Here is a 15,113-nt window from a genome sequence, read left to right as displayed (position 1 = left end):
GTGGCAGCAACAGAGGTATGATGGGGCGTCGCCTTCTCCTGATCGCTGGGTCACCTCCCGCCCCTGAAGGCTCCTGGACTGTGAGACGGCGCAGGACAGGCTGAGAGAACCCCCCTCCAGTGCATGAATTTTCATGCACCGGGCCTCTAGTTTTTTTAAAAAAGGAAAACAACTGAATTAAAAAACAGATGAATTGAAATTATACAAAAATGCACTTATCAAATGACCTTTCCTTACGTATTTTTTTAATATTTGGAAATTAGGCTTCTTTGTTTGAAATAAAATTAGGCTTCTTTGTTTGAAATAAAATCTTTTTTTGAAGGGGTAAAGAGTAATTTTTTTTTCTTCCTCATGGAATATTGGCTATAAAATTTAATGATAAACTAATTTTTCCTCCAGAAAATACCTCTTTTCTGTGCTCCCAGTCCCAGACCAACCGGCATATATCTCTCTTCATATTGTTATATTCATACTAAAATGTTTTAGCACCTACCTCCTTCCTCTCAATTAAATGCCTTTCTAAGACAAGAATAGGTTTTATGTTTCTTTTGTGTGTGTGCTTTCATCCACAGATTTCAGATCAGGCACATACTCAGCATTTAATATTTAACAAACTGAAATAGCCATTAATATAAATTTTATATTAATATACAAAATTTAAAAGTTGCAATAAAAAATTAAATAAGTCAAATGCCACTGTACTAATATTTTTGAGTAGAATCTAAAATAAAAGAGTTTACTGTAAGAGGTTTTTAAGTACAAATATAAAAAATGTCTACTATTCATAAGCTATGTAAATGACTAATCACTATGTTGTACATCTGAAACTAATATACTCTATGCTAACTATAAATTAAAAATAGCCGAAACCGGTTTGGCTCAGTGGATAGAGCGTCGGCCTGTGGACTGAAAGGTCCCAGGTTCGATTCCAGTCAAGGGCACGTACCTTGGTTGCGGGCACATACCCAGTAGGGGGTGTGCAGGAGGCAGCTGATTGATGTTTCTCTCTCATCGATGTTACTAACTCTCTATCCCTCTCCCTTCCTCTCTGTAAAAAATCAATAAAATATATTTTAAAAAAAATAAAATAAATTTAAAACAGTTCTAGAAAAAATTGTTTTTAAGTCTCCTGTTTTGTTGGTTTAATTCATTGGTTCACCCTATCTAATAATAGACAAATATGCAAATTGACCATACATCTGACACACCCACAAGCCACGCCCACCATCCAATCAGTGCGAGTATGCAAATTAACCCAAACCAAGATGGCTACAGCCACAGAGAGCAAGGTTTCCCAGGTAACAGAGGAAGCCAAGCTTTCCGCCAGCCCTTGCAGGCCTAAGCCTCCACTCAAGCTACAAAGTTTCAATTATAGAAGGTAAACAAATTCAAACAAATGGCGGCAGAATGGAGCCTGAGAGAGCAGGCCAGGGTTGCCGCCGGCAACAGGGGAAGCAAAGCTTTCCACACACCCTGGCCGGGCCCACCCGCTTAAGGCAACAAAGTTTCAATTATAACCCCAACACAAATGGCTTCGGACCTTGGAGGGAGCCCCAGGCTTGGCTCTGCTCCAGGCTACAAAGTTTCAATTGTAGAAGGTAAATAAATTCCAGATGCCAGGGCCTCCACTTGCGTTGCCAGGGGGCGTGGCCCGCCTGCAAACCACCACAGGCCCCTCGCTCAGGCCGCCCCACACCCCAAGGGAACCCCACCCTGATCAGGGACACCCTTCAGGGCAAACCAGCTGGCCCCCACCCTTGTACCAGGCCTCTATCCTATCTAATAAAAGAGTAATATGCAGATTGACCATCACTGCAACACACAATATAGCTGCCCCCATGTGGTCAAAGATCCTGCCCCCACACAAGATGGCCACCACAAGATGGCCAGCAGGAGAGGGCAGTTGGGAGGCACCCGGCCTGCAAGGGAGGGCAGTTGAGAGAGACCCAGGCATGCAAGGGAGGGCAGTTGGAGGTGATCAACCCTGCAGGAGAGGGCAGTTAGGGGTGACCAGGCTGGCAGAGGAGGGAAGTTGGGGGCAAACAGGCTGGCAGCAGAGTGGTTAGGGGGTGATCAGGCTGGCAGGCAGAAGCGGTTTGGGGCAATCAGGAAGGCAGGCAGGCAAGCAGTTGGGAGCCAGCAGTCCTGGATTGTGAGAGGGATGTCTGACTGCCCGTTTAGGCCCGATCCTAGGGCTCGGGCCTAAATGGGCAGTCGGACATCCCTTGAGGGGTCCCAGATTGGAGAGGGTACAGGCTGGGCTGAGGGACAACCCCCCTCCGTGCACGAATTTCGTGCACCGGGCCTCTAGTCTTTAATAACTATAGTAAAAGAAAAATGCCTAGAAAAAATAACATTCTTTTTTAAGTAAGGTTTAAAAACATATTAATGAAAGTTTATACAAACTAAACACTGCTGTGTCAGTCATTATTCCAATGTATGTTAAAAGTAGAATAAAATAAAATATAATGATGAAGTTAAGATATAAAAATGATTGCTTTAAGAGATAACAAATAAAACTCTTTACATGTCAAAGTTATTATTTACTAGGGGCCCAGCGCATGAAATCTGGCGAGACCCAGACCCAGTGCGCCATGGAATCCAGAGTCAAGTCCTGCTGGCGCCGCGGGACCCAGCATCAAGTCCCACCGCTGCAGGATGCAGCATCAAGTGCCGCCGGTGCCGCGGGACAGTGTCAAGTCCCACCGGCATCGGAGGACGCAGCATCAAGTCCCTGCCCACCTGCACATGCCTCGCTGTGCACACAGCCTCCTGGTGATCGGTCTTTGGTCGTTACAGCTTTAGGGCCACTGGGTTTTTATAATATAGATGTGCATGACCATATAACCTGATAAAACTATCTTAAATATTTTCATTTTTAAGGTGAACAACTCATTTGTTCTAGAAAAGGCAGTATGAAAAGCTATTTAATATATACCTAGGGCCGAAACCGGTTTGGCTCAGTGGATAGAGTGTCGGCCTGCGGACTCAAGGGTCCCAGGTTCGATTCCGGTCAAGGGCATGTACCTTGGTTTCGGGCACATCCCCAGTAGGGGGTGTGCAAGAGGCAGCTAATCGATGTTTCTCTCTCATCGTGTTTCTAACTCTCTATCCCTCTCTCTTCCTCTATGTAAAAAATCAATAAAATATATTTAAAAAAATATATATATATACACCTAGGATTATAAAAAAGGATGCTTGTCTCTATCTTTAAGAAGCTTAAATAGATGCTAATATAAACGCTGATGGAACATAAAGAGAACATTACACAATTACATAGATGACATTAAAAATAAACTAGAATTCACAAGATAAAACATGTTAGTTCCAAACTGTATAGCCTTAAATCATTTGCTTTTGAAAACCTATAAACTTTCCATTAAAATAATGGGCTTTATTGTTCATTTACTGTGAGGTTAGGCAGGCTGATATGACAAAAGTCAGTTGCTAACTAAGCCTTCACACATCACCATAAAAACAAAAGTGAAACTGTCAATAATCTATACTAATAAAAGCCTAGGTGGCCCTCGCGCCCTCATGTCATAAGATGGCTGCCCCATGTTCTTACAAATTGACCGCCACAAGATGGCTGCCCCACATCGTCACAAGATGGCCGCCACAAGATGGCCGCCACAAGATGGCCGCCACAAGATGGCCGCCACAAGATGGCCGCCACAAGATGGCCGCCACAAGATGGCCAGCAGGGGAAGGCAGTTGGGGGTGACCAGACTGGCAGGGGAGGGCAGTTGGGAGCGATTGGGCCGGCAGGGGAGGCAGTTGGGGGCGATCGGGCTGGCAGGCAGGCGAGTGGTTAGGAGCCAGCAGTCCTGGATTGTGAGAGGGATGTCCGAGTGCCGGTTTAGGCCCGATCCCTGTGGCAGTTGGACATCCCCCGAGGGGTCCCAGATTGGAGTGGGTGCAGGCTGGGCTGAGGGGGACACCTCCCCCCCCCCCCAGTGCACAAATTTCATGCACCGGGCCTCTAGTATCCTATCTAATAAAGAAGGAATATGCTAATTGACTGCCACACCCACAAAGATGGCGGCACCCAGTCCCCTCAGCCCCACCGGGGCGGCAGGCGCACGGCAAGGCCGGGCCTGCCTCCAGAGTCCCCCAGTCCCCTCATCCCCCCAGCCGCTCAGGGCCAGCCTGAAGCACAGGCAAGCCTCAGATGGTGGCTGCCCAGCTGTCCAGGGCCGGCCGAGGCTCAGGTAACCAGGGCCGGCCGAGGCTCGTGCTGCCAGCAGTGGCAGCAGCAGAGATGTGATGGGGCATCGCCTTCCCCTGATTGCCGGGTCGCCTCCCACCCCCGAGGGCTCCTGGACTGTGGGAGGGGGCAGGCTGGGCTGAAGGACCCCCCCTCCAGTGCATGAATTTTCATGCACCGGGCCTCTAGTAATACAATAAAAAATGCTCAGAAATTACTATGCATGTGTTACTAATATTGATTGGAAGATTAGCCTTTAACCATTATAGACAACCAAACTCAAGATATGTACATATAAATATCACATGTTAACATAAAGTTTGTTAAAGTACAACATTAAATTAAGAATGCTACCAAATTTCTTTGGTGGTGTATGTGTGTGTTTCTGTGTCTGTGCTGGTGAGGGACATCATTAAAGATTCTAATAAGCTTGAGAAAGTCGCCTAAAAACACTATCAGTCTATAGCACACATGCTATTGAAATTAAATGCAATGGGGGTGTTCTTAGCATCTTGTTAATTTGAAAAATCCAATTTTCTCTAATATTTTAATTAAGCCACAAATTTAGAATCCCATTAAGAAATAAATGGTTATGTATATATTAAAATGGCCTTAGCAACTCAGAGACATTGTCCCTCTTATTTTTAAGCTACGCATTCAAGTTTCAAGCACAACAAAAAAACCATTTCATATATTTGAAGGTTTATATTTAGCAATACAAAACTGGATACTTCTTTCTTCACTCCATCTAAAAAACCACACCTATTCTTCCCCAAAGTAACTTCCTCCAACTTTTACCAGGCATTGTTTTTATTTTTAGTATTTTTACTAATTCTTCTAACTAATAGGAGAAACAATGTTCCAATTAGGCACTAATCCTTTTTAATACCTTTGTTATGAATTATTCCCAAGTAACTGGGGGAATAATCTATCATTCAAAAGTAGGCTTAAAGAGTAGGCTTGCATAATAATTAGCTGCAGACAGTCGTAGAGGAAGAGTGTAAGGAGCTGGCACCACCTCAAAGAACAAAATAGCTGGAGTGGATATGGGTGGATAGTTGGGACTCACAAATAATGAAAATGTACTAAAAGCATTAGGCAACAAACTCTTATTCATGTCAGGCTCACATTAGAGTAAGCATGCTGGGAAGAAAAAGAAATTTCTAAGAAAATGTAGATGCTTAACCAAATAACTACAAGCTTACTCTGAAAGTGTAAAGAAAAAAAAAAATTCAAGGTCTACTTTTCTCTGCTACAAAGAGGATATGTGACTTATTTTATCATATAAATCTGTCAGTTCTATCTCTGAGGAAGAACACAGTCCCTTTCCCTTTCCCTTCCAACAACTACTGGATTACTGGCTAACAGTAAAATTTTTCAAGTCTGTTTTCAATGTAACTTGCAACCTCGTTTTTTTCACACCTAGAAAATCTCATTCATAACATTACTTTATGCTCTTTTAAAAGTTTGTACATTCCACCAAGAAGGTCTTTTTGGTCAAAAAAGAGTAAGGATATCTCACAAGTAACACTTTACAGTGATTTATTTTTTTCTTCACCCATAAGATGGGGAATAATATTAGTACCCACTTCATAGTTATTATGAGGACTAAATGAAATAATGCTTTTAAAGTGATTAGCACATAGCCTGATATGCAAGAATCAATGACTCTGAGATATTATCACTATGGGAAGACAATTTATATTGACTAAATATTTCACAGAATAATCTCAGAAGAGTTAACACTAACTGTTAATTACTAAAATTTACATCGTCAGTGCCTGGCATGCATCCAGTAAATATGGTTTGAAACTATACATTCCTCTCAATGTGAGTTATTCAGCAGTAATCAGACATATACAAATCTACTCCCACTTCCTGTTACCTCCTCTCAAACTCTAAGCTTGACTCATTTCCAGAGTCATATCCTAAAACCATTCAGGCAAGTTAGAAATAAAAATCTATAATAATAAAAGCATAATATGCTAATTAGACCAGACATCCTTCCTTCTGGACAAAGCCGCAGTGGGCGGGGGCCACGGCAGGGACTCCGGCAGCAGAGGCCACCAGAAGCAGCGGGGGCCGAGGTCAAGGCTCTTGCACAAATTTCGTGCATCGGGCCTCTAGTGTAAATATAAAAGGTTCTTTACAGCTACAAGATAACTCTGTTTCTGATTCCTTTTCTTATGGAACTCTGTTTGTATAGGGACAAATGCAGCAAGTACCTATTTGATACGTTATTCTTCAATATAAAATTTTTTATAATCTTTGCATTAAACACACTTCATTTTTTGGTTTTGTTTCTATTTTACTCATTCAGAATAAAACTAAGATCACTGAAAGAGAAATGCAATTTTTTAACCTAAAGCTTCTTGTACTCTACTATTAAAACACAACACTATTATAGCTAAAACTACTTTCCAAGACATATTGATAGCCAGGGTACAATACAACCTAGGTTCAGCCAAGCAGATGTGCTAAATGAAGATGTGTGTAAGGAGGAACTAGCCAGACTGAGTTGGTAGGGGAAGAACAGGATGGTAGTAGAGTTTTATTCATCTGGGGTTGTCAGTGGTGGCTACCACTTACTGAGTGGGTCAGGAGCATTAGAGTTGGTAGCTTGGTAGCAGGCCAGTGCTATGGCGTAGTTCTAGTTGTTCTAGAAATTTAATCCTTTCCTTTAGCTCTCCCAATATGTCTGGAAATTAATCTCATTCTCTTTAGTAAATAAATCCCTTTCTGCTTAAATAAGCCGATTTGGACTCTGTTGTCTGAAACTAAGAACCCTGACCAATACCCAGAAAATAAAGAACATATCAATGAAACGCAATAAACTCATCTGCCTATATAAATTTCAAAAACATGCATAACTAAAAACAAACACAGTGCTTAAAAGTCTTCACTATAGTTTTACATTTGTGAAGGTACTGAAAGTAGATAAGAAATAACATTATTTAATAATACTGGTGATATGACAACTAGTTTCTATGTAAGAATTCCCTTACAGGAATCGTCAGTTGTTATTAATCAAGAGGTCTTTTATAACTCATAAAGATTACTAACATCAAATCAGAGTAAGTTTAGGAGTCAAAACCTTTATTCTGTAATTTCAATTGATCATATTTCAATTACTGTAAGCAGTAGAAAATCTGGGAAAAATTAAAGGGAAGGATGAAATTTTGCTTTTCATCAATTAAATAAATAACTACAATAGGTGACCCAAAATGATAAATCTGGGATCTAGATATTTAACTTTTAAAAATTGTAAAACAAATTTCAACATAAAGAACTTCTCAAAATATCAAAGCATACTGTCAAACTTATTTAGATATAAAATTATTGGATCAAAATGAACTGAAATTATTTTAAAGCAAGCCATAACTCTTTTGTATGTCAATATGAACATAATATTTAAATAATATTAAAACTAGAGGCCCGGTGCACGAAAATTCGTGCACTGGGGAGGGTGTCCCTCAGCCCAGCTTGCACCCTCTCTAATATGGGACCCCTCGGGGGATGTCCAACTGCAGGTTTAGGCCCGATTCCACAGGGATCGGGCCTAAACCTGCAGTTGGACATCCCTCTCACAATCCGGGATCGCTGGCTCCTAACCGCTCACCTACCTGCCTGATTGCCCCCTAACTGCTCCCTTGCTGGCCTGATTGCCCCCTAACTGCTCCTCTGCGGGCCTGATTGACCCCAAATACCCTCCCCTGCTGGCCTGATCACCCCCAAGGCTTTTATTAGTATAGATATGACCCTGCACAGAAAATTTTACTAACCCTGCTTTACAATAAGGGCTTGACGATTGAATCATTAGGACCAGACACCAAGATTTCCTTTCTTTGAATAGTGGAGGGAATACTTATCTTGTCTTTAAGTTGCCCGGAAATTAAAATGAGATAATTACTTAGAAAAGTATAAAAGCACCATATAAAGACAACTGTCTTTTTAATGAAGTGGCAAAATGAAAAACACTTTTTATTCTCCCCTTCCTTCCTTTACAGCTTTTATTTAAACTTTGAAATTTATAAAAATTTCACTCCAATTTTCATTTCTTTACACTCAAGATTATTTTGTATTGGTTTCAGGTTTTATATTAGTTACAGAATAGTGGTTAGACAATCATATACTTTACAAAGTGTTCCACGATATTTCTAGTACCCACCTGGCATCATACCATCATTACAACACTACTGACTATATTCCCTATTTAAGTGACAATGGGTTTACAGGTTCCTTTCAGTCTTTCTTTTGTGTTGCTTGTCCTTCCTTTTCTTTCTCACTTCTTCCCTCATTTTCTTTATATAGTATCTCAATTGGCCATCAAAGCTCAGTGAAGGCACTGGGACACGCTTCATCCATTTTACAGACCAGGAAATTGAGGCCAATTCCAGTTGGCTGTGGAACTTGACTCAGCACACAGGAAGCTCTCAGAGCCATGCTCTTTGCGCTTCCTAAGGGGCAGCGGCCCAGCAAACAGAACAAACCTTCCAGTCAGGCTTCCGAGCCTCTTTCTCAAGCACCTCTTCATTGCGGATGCTCCACATTCTTTCCTCTCCCCCCATTCTTTACTGCCCCCCCTTCTCCGAAGCAGGTGGAAGGCTTCCCACTCACTGCCTAGGCATGCTTTGCTATGGGGCAGGGTGTAGCGAACTTGCTTTTGGGTCAAGGCAGGAGCAGGAGTCACTGCCTCTGAAGTGTGAAGGCCACCTGAGCAAGGCCCGTCAGCACTGGGAGCTTCTCTGAATCACATCAGTCAGTCCAGTACCCTGCAGTGCAGCACCCCTTCACTGAGGTGGCACCACCCCTCAACCCCCGCCTCAGGGGTGAGGGTCCTTCCCCCTCTGCCAGGAGTCCTTCCATGCCCCTTGATCCCTGGCTGGGCCCACCCATGTCTTGGGGGCACTGCAGAACTTCTGTCTCTCTGCAGGTGAGGCAGATCCCTGCCCTAGGTCTCTGAAAAGCTATGAATCTGTGGCCAGAGGCCTGGTCTGGGTCTCAGCAACCACATGCCTGCAATGTTCCCAGGGACCCTGGGAGTGGCTGGGCGAGTCCCGCCTCACCTCCCTGGGGTGCCGATCTCCCCAGGGACCCCTGGGAGAGGCTGGATGGGCCGGCTACGCCACCCGGGTTGCCAATCGCCCCCGGGACCCCCGGGAGCGGTGGGATGGGCCCGGCCACGCCCCCCCAGGTTGCCGATCTCCCCAGGGACCCCCCTGAGAGGCTGGATGGGCCCAGCCACGCCCCCCCAGGGTGCCGATCGCCCCCGGGACCCCCCGGCAGCGGCGGGATGGGCCCGGCCACGCACCCCCAGGGTCCTGATCGCCCCCGGGACCCCCGGGAGCGGCGGGATGGGCCTGGCCACGCCCCCCCAGGGTGCCGATCGTCCCGATACCCTCTTGAGCGTCTGGGCAGCCAGGTCTCGCTTCCCCGGGGCAGCGATCTCCCCAGGGACCCCCGAACTAAGAGGACTGGGCACCGCCATCTTGATCTTCTCAACGGCCAGATAGGCCACCCGGAGTCCCGCCCCCCAGCCTCCCGCTGGCCCAATCATGGGCGTAGCGGAGGTGCGGTCAATTTGCATGTTTCTCTATTATAAGGTAGGATATTTAAAAGAATTGGTTGAAGAGTCAAAGTTAACACAACCATAATTTGTTTTACACAGTTTCTAACAATGCAGTTTTCAATAAAAATTTTAGCTACTGAAGATATATTTAGTATTTATAAAATGATATAATTGACGCTCAACCACTGAGTCATGCTGGCTGGGTCAGATCTACTTTTTCTTAAGCCTATACTTTTCTTATTATACCAGGTTGCTTTTTTAAATAAAGAGAAATCATCAGTTTATTTTTCACACACAAAAATAAAATATTGTACCTAACAATATCGTACTTCCATCTCAATTTAGTGTTAAGAGTTATTGGGAGGACCAGGACATGAACTCTGATCTATGAAGATAGAGTGCTTTCAATTAATTATATGATCTATAATAATAAAAGCATAATATGCAAATCGACCGAACGACCGAACAGCAGGATGATCATTCGGACAACCTTCTAGATGACCACACTATGACATGCACTGGCACCAGGCCAGCCAAGGAGGGTGCAATGCGATTGGTCGGGAGGCCCGCCACTGCCCCACAATCACCCAGCAGAGGGAAGCCCAGGCCATCCTCTGCGGGGTGATTGACGCGAGGGCTCCACAATCTATCACCTCAAAGAGGGAGGTCCAGGCCACTGACCAGCAGGGCAATCGATCGGGGGTTGGCGGGGGGGCTCTGCAATCACCCCAAAGAGGGAGGTCCAGGCCACCCTCTGCACAGTCATCGACTGCAGAGCGCCGGCCAGGTGGGCGGGGCCTCCCTCTGCAGGGCAATTGATCTGGGGGCCCTGCAATCAATCACCCCACAGAAGGAGGCCCAGGCCACTGGTCAGCGACACTGTGGTGGGTCTGCGGGACCGGCCAGCAATCGCTCTGCAGAGGGAGGTCCAGGCCCCCCAAGCGATAGCACCCCATGCCTGAAAAGGGAGGTGACTAGTGGCGGGGGGAGGGGCAGTGCCCCACAGATGGCAAGCAGTGGCAGCAACAGGGACAGGGGCAGCTGCCGGAAGCTGGGGGAAGAAAAGCCCTGATAGGGCCTGATCACCATCCAGGCCTAGGGACCCTACCTGAGGGGTCCCAGATTGCGAGAGGGCGCAAGCCAGGCTGAAGGAACCTCCCCCCACTCCCCGGTGCATGAATTTTGTGCACCAGGCCTCCACTAGGTAATAATAATCTATAAAGAAAAAGCATTATGTAAATGTTGTTTCCTAATACTTTCTCTTCTCAACTAAACTAACTTTTTTGAAGTCTACTGGCCTATTAAAACAGATCTGTTAATAGCTTAATCAAGGCAAAGATAGACTGTCAAAGGCAATAATATTTTTCATTTATCAGAAGAGTGTCAATTAATTCATTAGTTTGACAATCAACTGCACTGCTGGTGATATTTGCAAAAGTCAAATGAAATAACTTACCGTGCACAAGGATGTCTTCGTAATTTTCAGGGTAAAATCTGAAGAAAACTCCAAATCTGAGACAGATGTTTTATGGCAATCTATATGCTACCCATTAAAAGAGTGGAGAGAATATTTTAGTAAAAATAAGAACAAAACAAAACAAAAACACAGATAAATACTTCCTTTTGTGCAGAAAGGATTACAGTAAACTAATGTTTTGCAAACTTTAATCATTTACACCCCACTTTTGGGATTGTTTCCAAATTTAAGGGTTACTAGCACTATGACTTTGTTCTTTTTTTTTTTTTTAAATCACATTAGTATTATTTACTTGGACTTTTGTAAGAATAGTGTAGTGGCTCAAATCATGGCTCTAATGTGGTCAAGATTTTTCTAAGACATAATAAAGTACTTTCAAATAAAAAATATTTTCCAATTAAAATTGTGTATACCACTAGTGCAATACATTTTCTAGAAACTGTGTGATAACAGTCATTTCTTATAGGAAATGCCAACTTGAAAACATATCCTATATAATGAAAGCCTAATATGCTAAGTGTCCGGTTGTCCAGTCGGCTGTTTAACGAATCAAAGTGTATTATGCTAATGATATGCTAAGGTCGCTCAACCGCTCGCTATGATGAGCACTGACCACCAGGGGGCAGACAGTTGACCAGTCAACCATCTCTATGACATGCACTGACCATCAGGGGGTAGATGCTCCAACTGGTAGGTTAGCTTGCTGCTGGGGTCTGGCGCACAAGGATGGGACTGAGCGAGATGGACTGGACACACCCTGGAGCCCTCCTATGGTCCCTCCCTGGCTGGCCAACCTCTCGCGTCCCTCCCCAGCCCAGATCATGCACCAGTGGGGTCCCTCGGCCTGGCCTGCACCCTCTCACAATCCTCAGGGATGTCAGAGAGCCAGTTTTAGCCAAATCCCGCAGGCCAGGCTGAGGGACTCCACTGGTGCACGAATTCATGCACCGGGCCTCTGGTACTAATGAAAAGAACAGAGTGATTTAGAATTCATTTTGTAACGGCAGTTGAAGATAAGTTGGTTAGATATTAGCAAACCAACTATGAAGATTCAACTAAAAAAAAGTCAAATATTCTTATTTTCCCAATCTGCCCTGGTTCAAGTCCTTTTCCATTTTATTATGGAGAGTAGATGGAATCAGTTATAGTAGTGTGACCAGAGTATGTTGTAGGATTGTTAACAATTGACTTTACATGAGTAGATTATAACACAGTGGACACAATTCATATGATTATATGCCTGAACCATTACTCTATTTTAGATAGTTTTAGAAAATTTAAAAGTTGCAAAGTGGCTGCCTTTTATTTATAGGGGGATTGGGAGCACAGAATAAACTGTATTTACCTAAACAAACAAACAAATAAATAACTGATTAATGTTTAAAAAAAGAGAAAGGGTATACTTTTTAAACACCTTCATCTTTCAGTCCTAAATTTTGTATTTCCACTATTTATTCATAGCATTTTTTGGCACTTAAGCAAAGAGCTCACTAGGGAGAGAAATTAGCCCTTCCCTCCCCCACATAATCCTCTTCCTTCTGCTCAGCCTAGGGCTGAGTTGGCTATAACTGTACACTCCTACCCTGAGCCAAAGAATCCAAATAAATCCCTTACTATCAGTACCAGAGCACTAAACAGTCCTATAATCATGAAGCAGGCTGTATTTTTTTCTTAAAAGCTAAATGCAATTTTAATAAGCTTGCTCTTATTGAAAAACTTTACATGTTTATTATTCTATGCTAATTTTAAATACTTTATCCATCTAAGAGAATTGATAAACATTTACTGAATATCTTCTTTGTGTAGAAAACAATTATTGATGTTATGAAAGTAACAGTGTGAGTAAAAAGAGGAAACAATGTTTGAACCAAACACAAAACAATCTATATTTATTTAATTGAAACAAACAAATTAAGGAGTTTTAAGAAAAGCAATGTTATTATTCAAACCACGTAAGTTTGACATAGCAAAATTCATAAAACTGGATATTTACAAGGTGAAAAAATAAGGTATTAAAATACTAAAGAAATTAACTGAACATTCTGAACATAGTTTAGTTCAATGGACAAATTCACTGTACTTACTCTGCAAGGGATAGAAGGACAAACTAAATTGTGTGGAATATCTGATATGAATGAATTATTTGGCTATTAAAGGGAAGCTAGAATAAAGCCAGGAGGTGGTGATGAAGCAGAAATGACTATATAGCAGGACAGGACTTTTCACCTTCACTAAGTCAAAAATAAATCACTCAGGCCCTGGAGTATAAGAAACTTCAATATATCAAGAGAAGTGATTTCAAAGGGATGATATAGTCAACTGGTAAATATTATTACTTTAAGTTGTTTTAGACTGATTAAAATAGGAAGATTACTGTTTGAAATCTCACATATAAAATCAACATTAATTTCAAATACTGAACTCAGAAGTGAAAACTAAGAAATGTGGCAATACTATTAGAGAAAACAAAATTGGTAAAACACCTACCTTAATACTACAAGCATCTGAAATAAGAGTCTTTGGATCTAAAACTTCCACAACAGCTTCTGGAATAACTGCCTTCTTCATGCAGGACATGTTGAAGCCATAGACATCATCCCAGAAAGCAATTTTATCAGCATGTTTATTCACATCACTTACTGCCAAAAGGCTGATAGTGCAAATATCAGGGTAGACTGCAAGAAATAAAATATCCAACAATTTAGCATTATCTCCCTTTATTACAAAACATAATTTAAAAGGCTAAATATAAGTATCAAATCCATCAGTATGGCTCACTAATAATTGATTACTAGCAGTGGGGGATTTATGAAGGTATAGCTCATGACAAATAACCAAGTTCCATCATGTAGCTCCCTTAAAAAAAAAAAAAAAAGATTTCCATCATTGTGATGGTAAGATTAAAATAAGGATTTCACCAATGGGTTGCTATTAAAATAATTAAAAGAGAATGGCATAATTAGGGAATCCTGAAATGGACGTATTTATTAATATTAAATTTACAGTATGCTGACGTTAAAAAGGTACTAGATCTTTACATACAGCTTTGAAACATGCAGAGAGGGACAAATCATTTTAAAAGTTAATATCTTAAACATTCATGTGATAGAATATTACAGTTGTGTAGAAGACCACTTCATATCACTGAGGGAATATATTCAAGGAATATTTAGGAGGTTGAATTCATAGGATTGTAAGACTGGCTGGCTAGGGCGGTGAAGAAGAGGAAAGAGTCAAGGATGACAGTTTTTAGCTTTATAACTGGGCAGAATGTGGTATTAATCATTATAATACGGAATAAATAAGGGCAGATTCAAGAAAAATATGAGCGCTTAATGCTTATGAGACAAACGGGTAAAAATATCCACTAAGCAGCGGAATATAGTAGGTCTGAAATTCTAAAGAGATTATCTGGGCTCAAGATATAAATATGGGACCATGAGCATATAAATGGACATTAAGTTATGGGAGCTCTAAAGTTCCCAAGGAGAATATATGATGAGTACCAGAATTTAAGAGACGTGTAGAAGAAAGTGATGTTGAGAAGAAATGGCTGAGAACCTGGGGCCACAGGAGTAAGAAGAAAACCAAGTGTTAAGAGCATTAAGGGAAGAGAGTGATTCAGGAAGAAACTCTCCTCTAATAACAAGCATAAATCTTTATAACAAAAAATTTTAAATAATACTGATTTCTTTTTACTAATAAATAAAAAATGAACTTTGTCCTTCAAATGTATCAAAATGAATTATCACCACATTACCATGAATTAAAATATAAATCACATTTTCTTATAACAACAAATTGAAAGCAAGTACATATGTACCAAAGAAATGCAAAAAAGAAGTAATTTTATGGCTATC

General features: G+C 42.0%; 1 protein-coding gene across 1 annotated transcript in view; it reads right to left on the bottom strand.

Annotated features, from left to right (window-relative positions):
• Window positions 1-15,113, bottom strand: part of PRMT3 (protein arginine methyltransferase 3) — a 98,267-nt gene that overhangs the window by 25,054 nt on the left and 58,100 nt on the right. The window contains exons 12-13 of the mRNA XM_008148971.3: window positions 13,741-13,928; window positions 11,233-11,319 (exon numbers count right to left, since the gene is read on the bottom strand). Of these exons, the coding sequence (XP_008147193.1) occupies window positions 11,233-11,319; window positions 13,741-13,928 (275 nt within the window). The remainder of the gene's footprint in view (window positions 1-11,232; window positions 11,320-13,740; window positions 13,929-15,113) is intronic.

The sequence above is a fragment of the Eptesicus fuscus genome, chromosome 13, assembly GCF_027574615.1.
Source record: "Eptesicus fuscus isolate TK198812 chromosome 13, DD_ASM_mEF_20220401, whole genome shotgun sequence".
NCBI lineage: Eukaryota > Metazoa > Chordata > Mammalia > Chiroptera > Vespertilionidae > Eptesicus > Eptesicus fuscus.
This window is presented reverse-complemented; position numbering and strand designations above follow the sequence as displayed.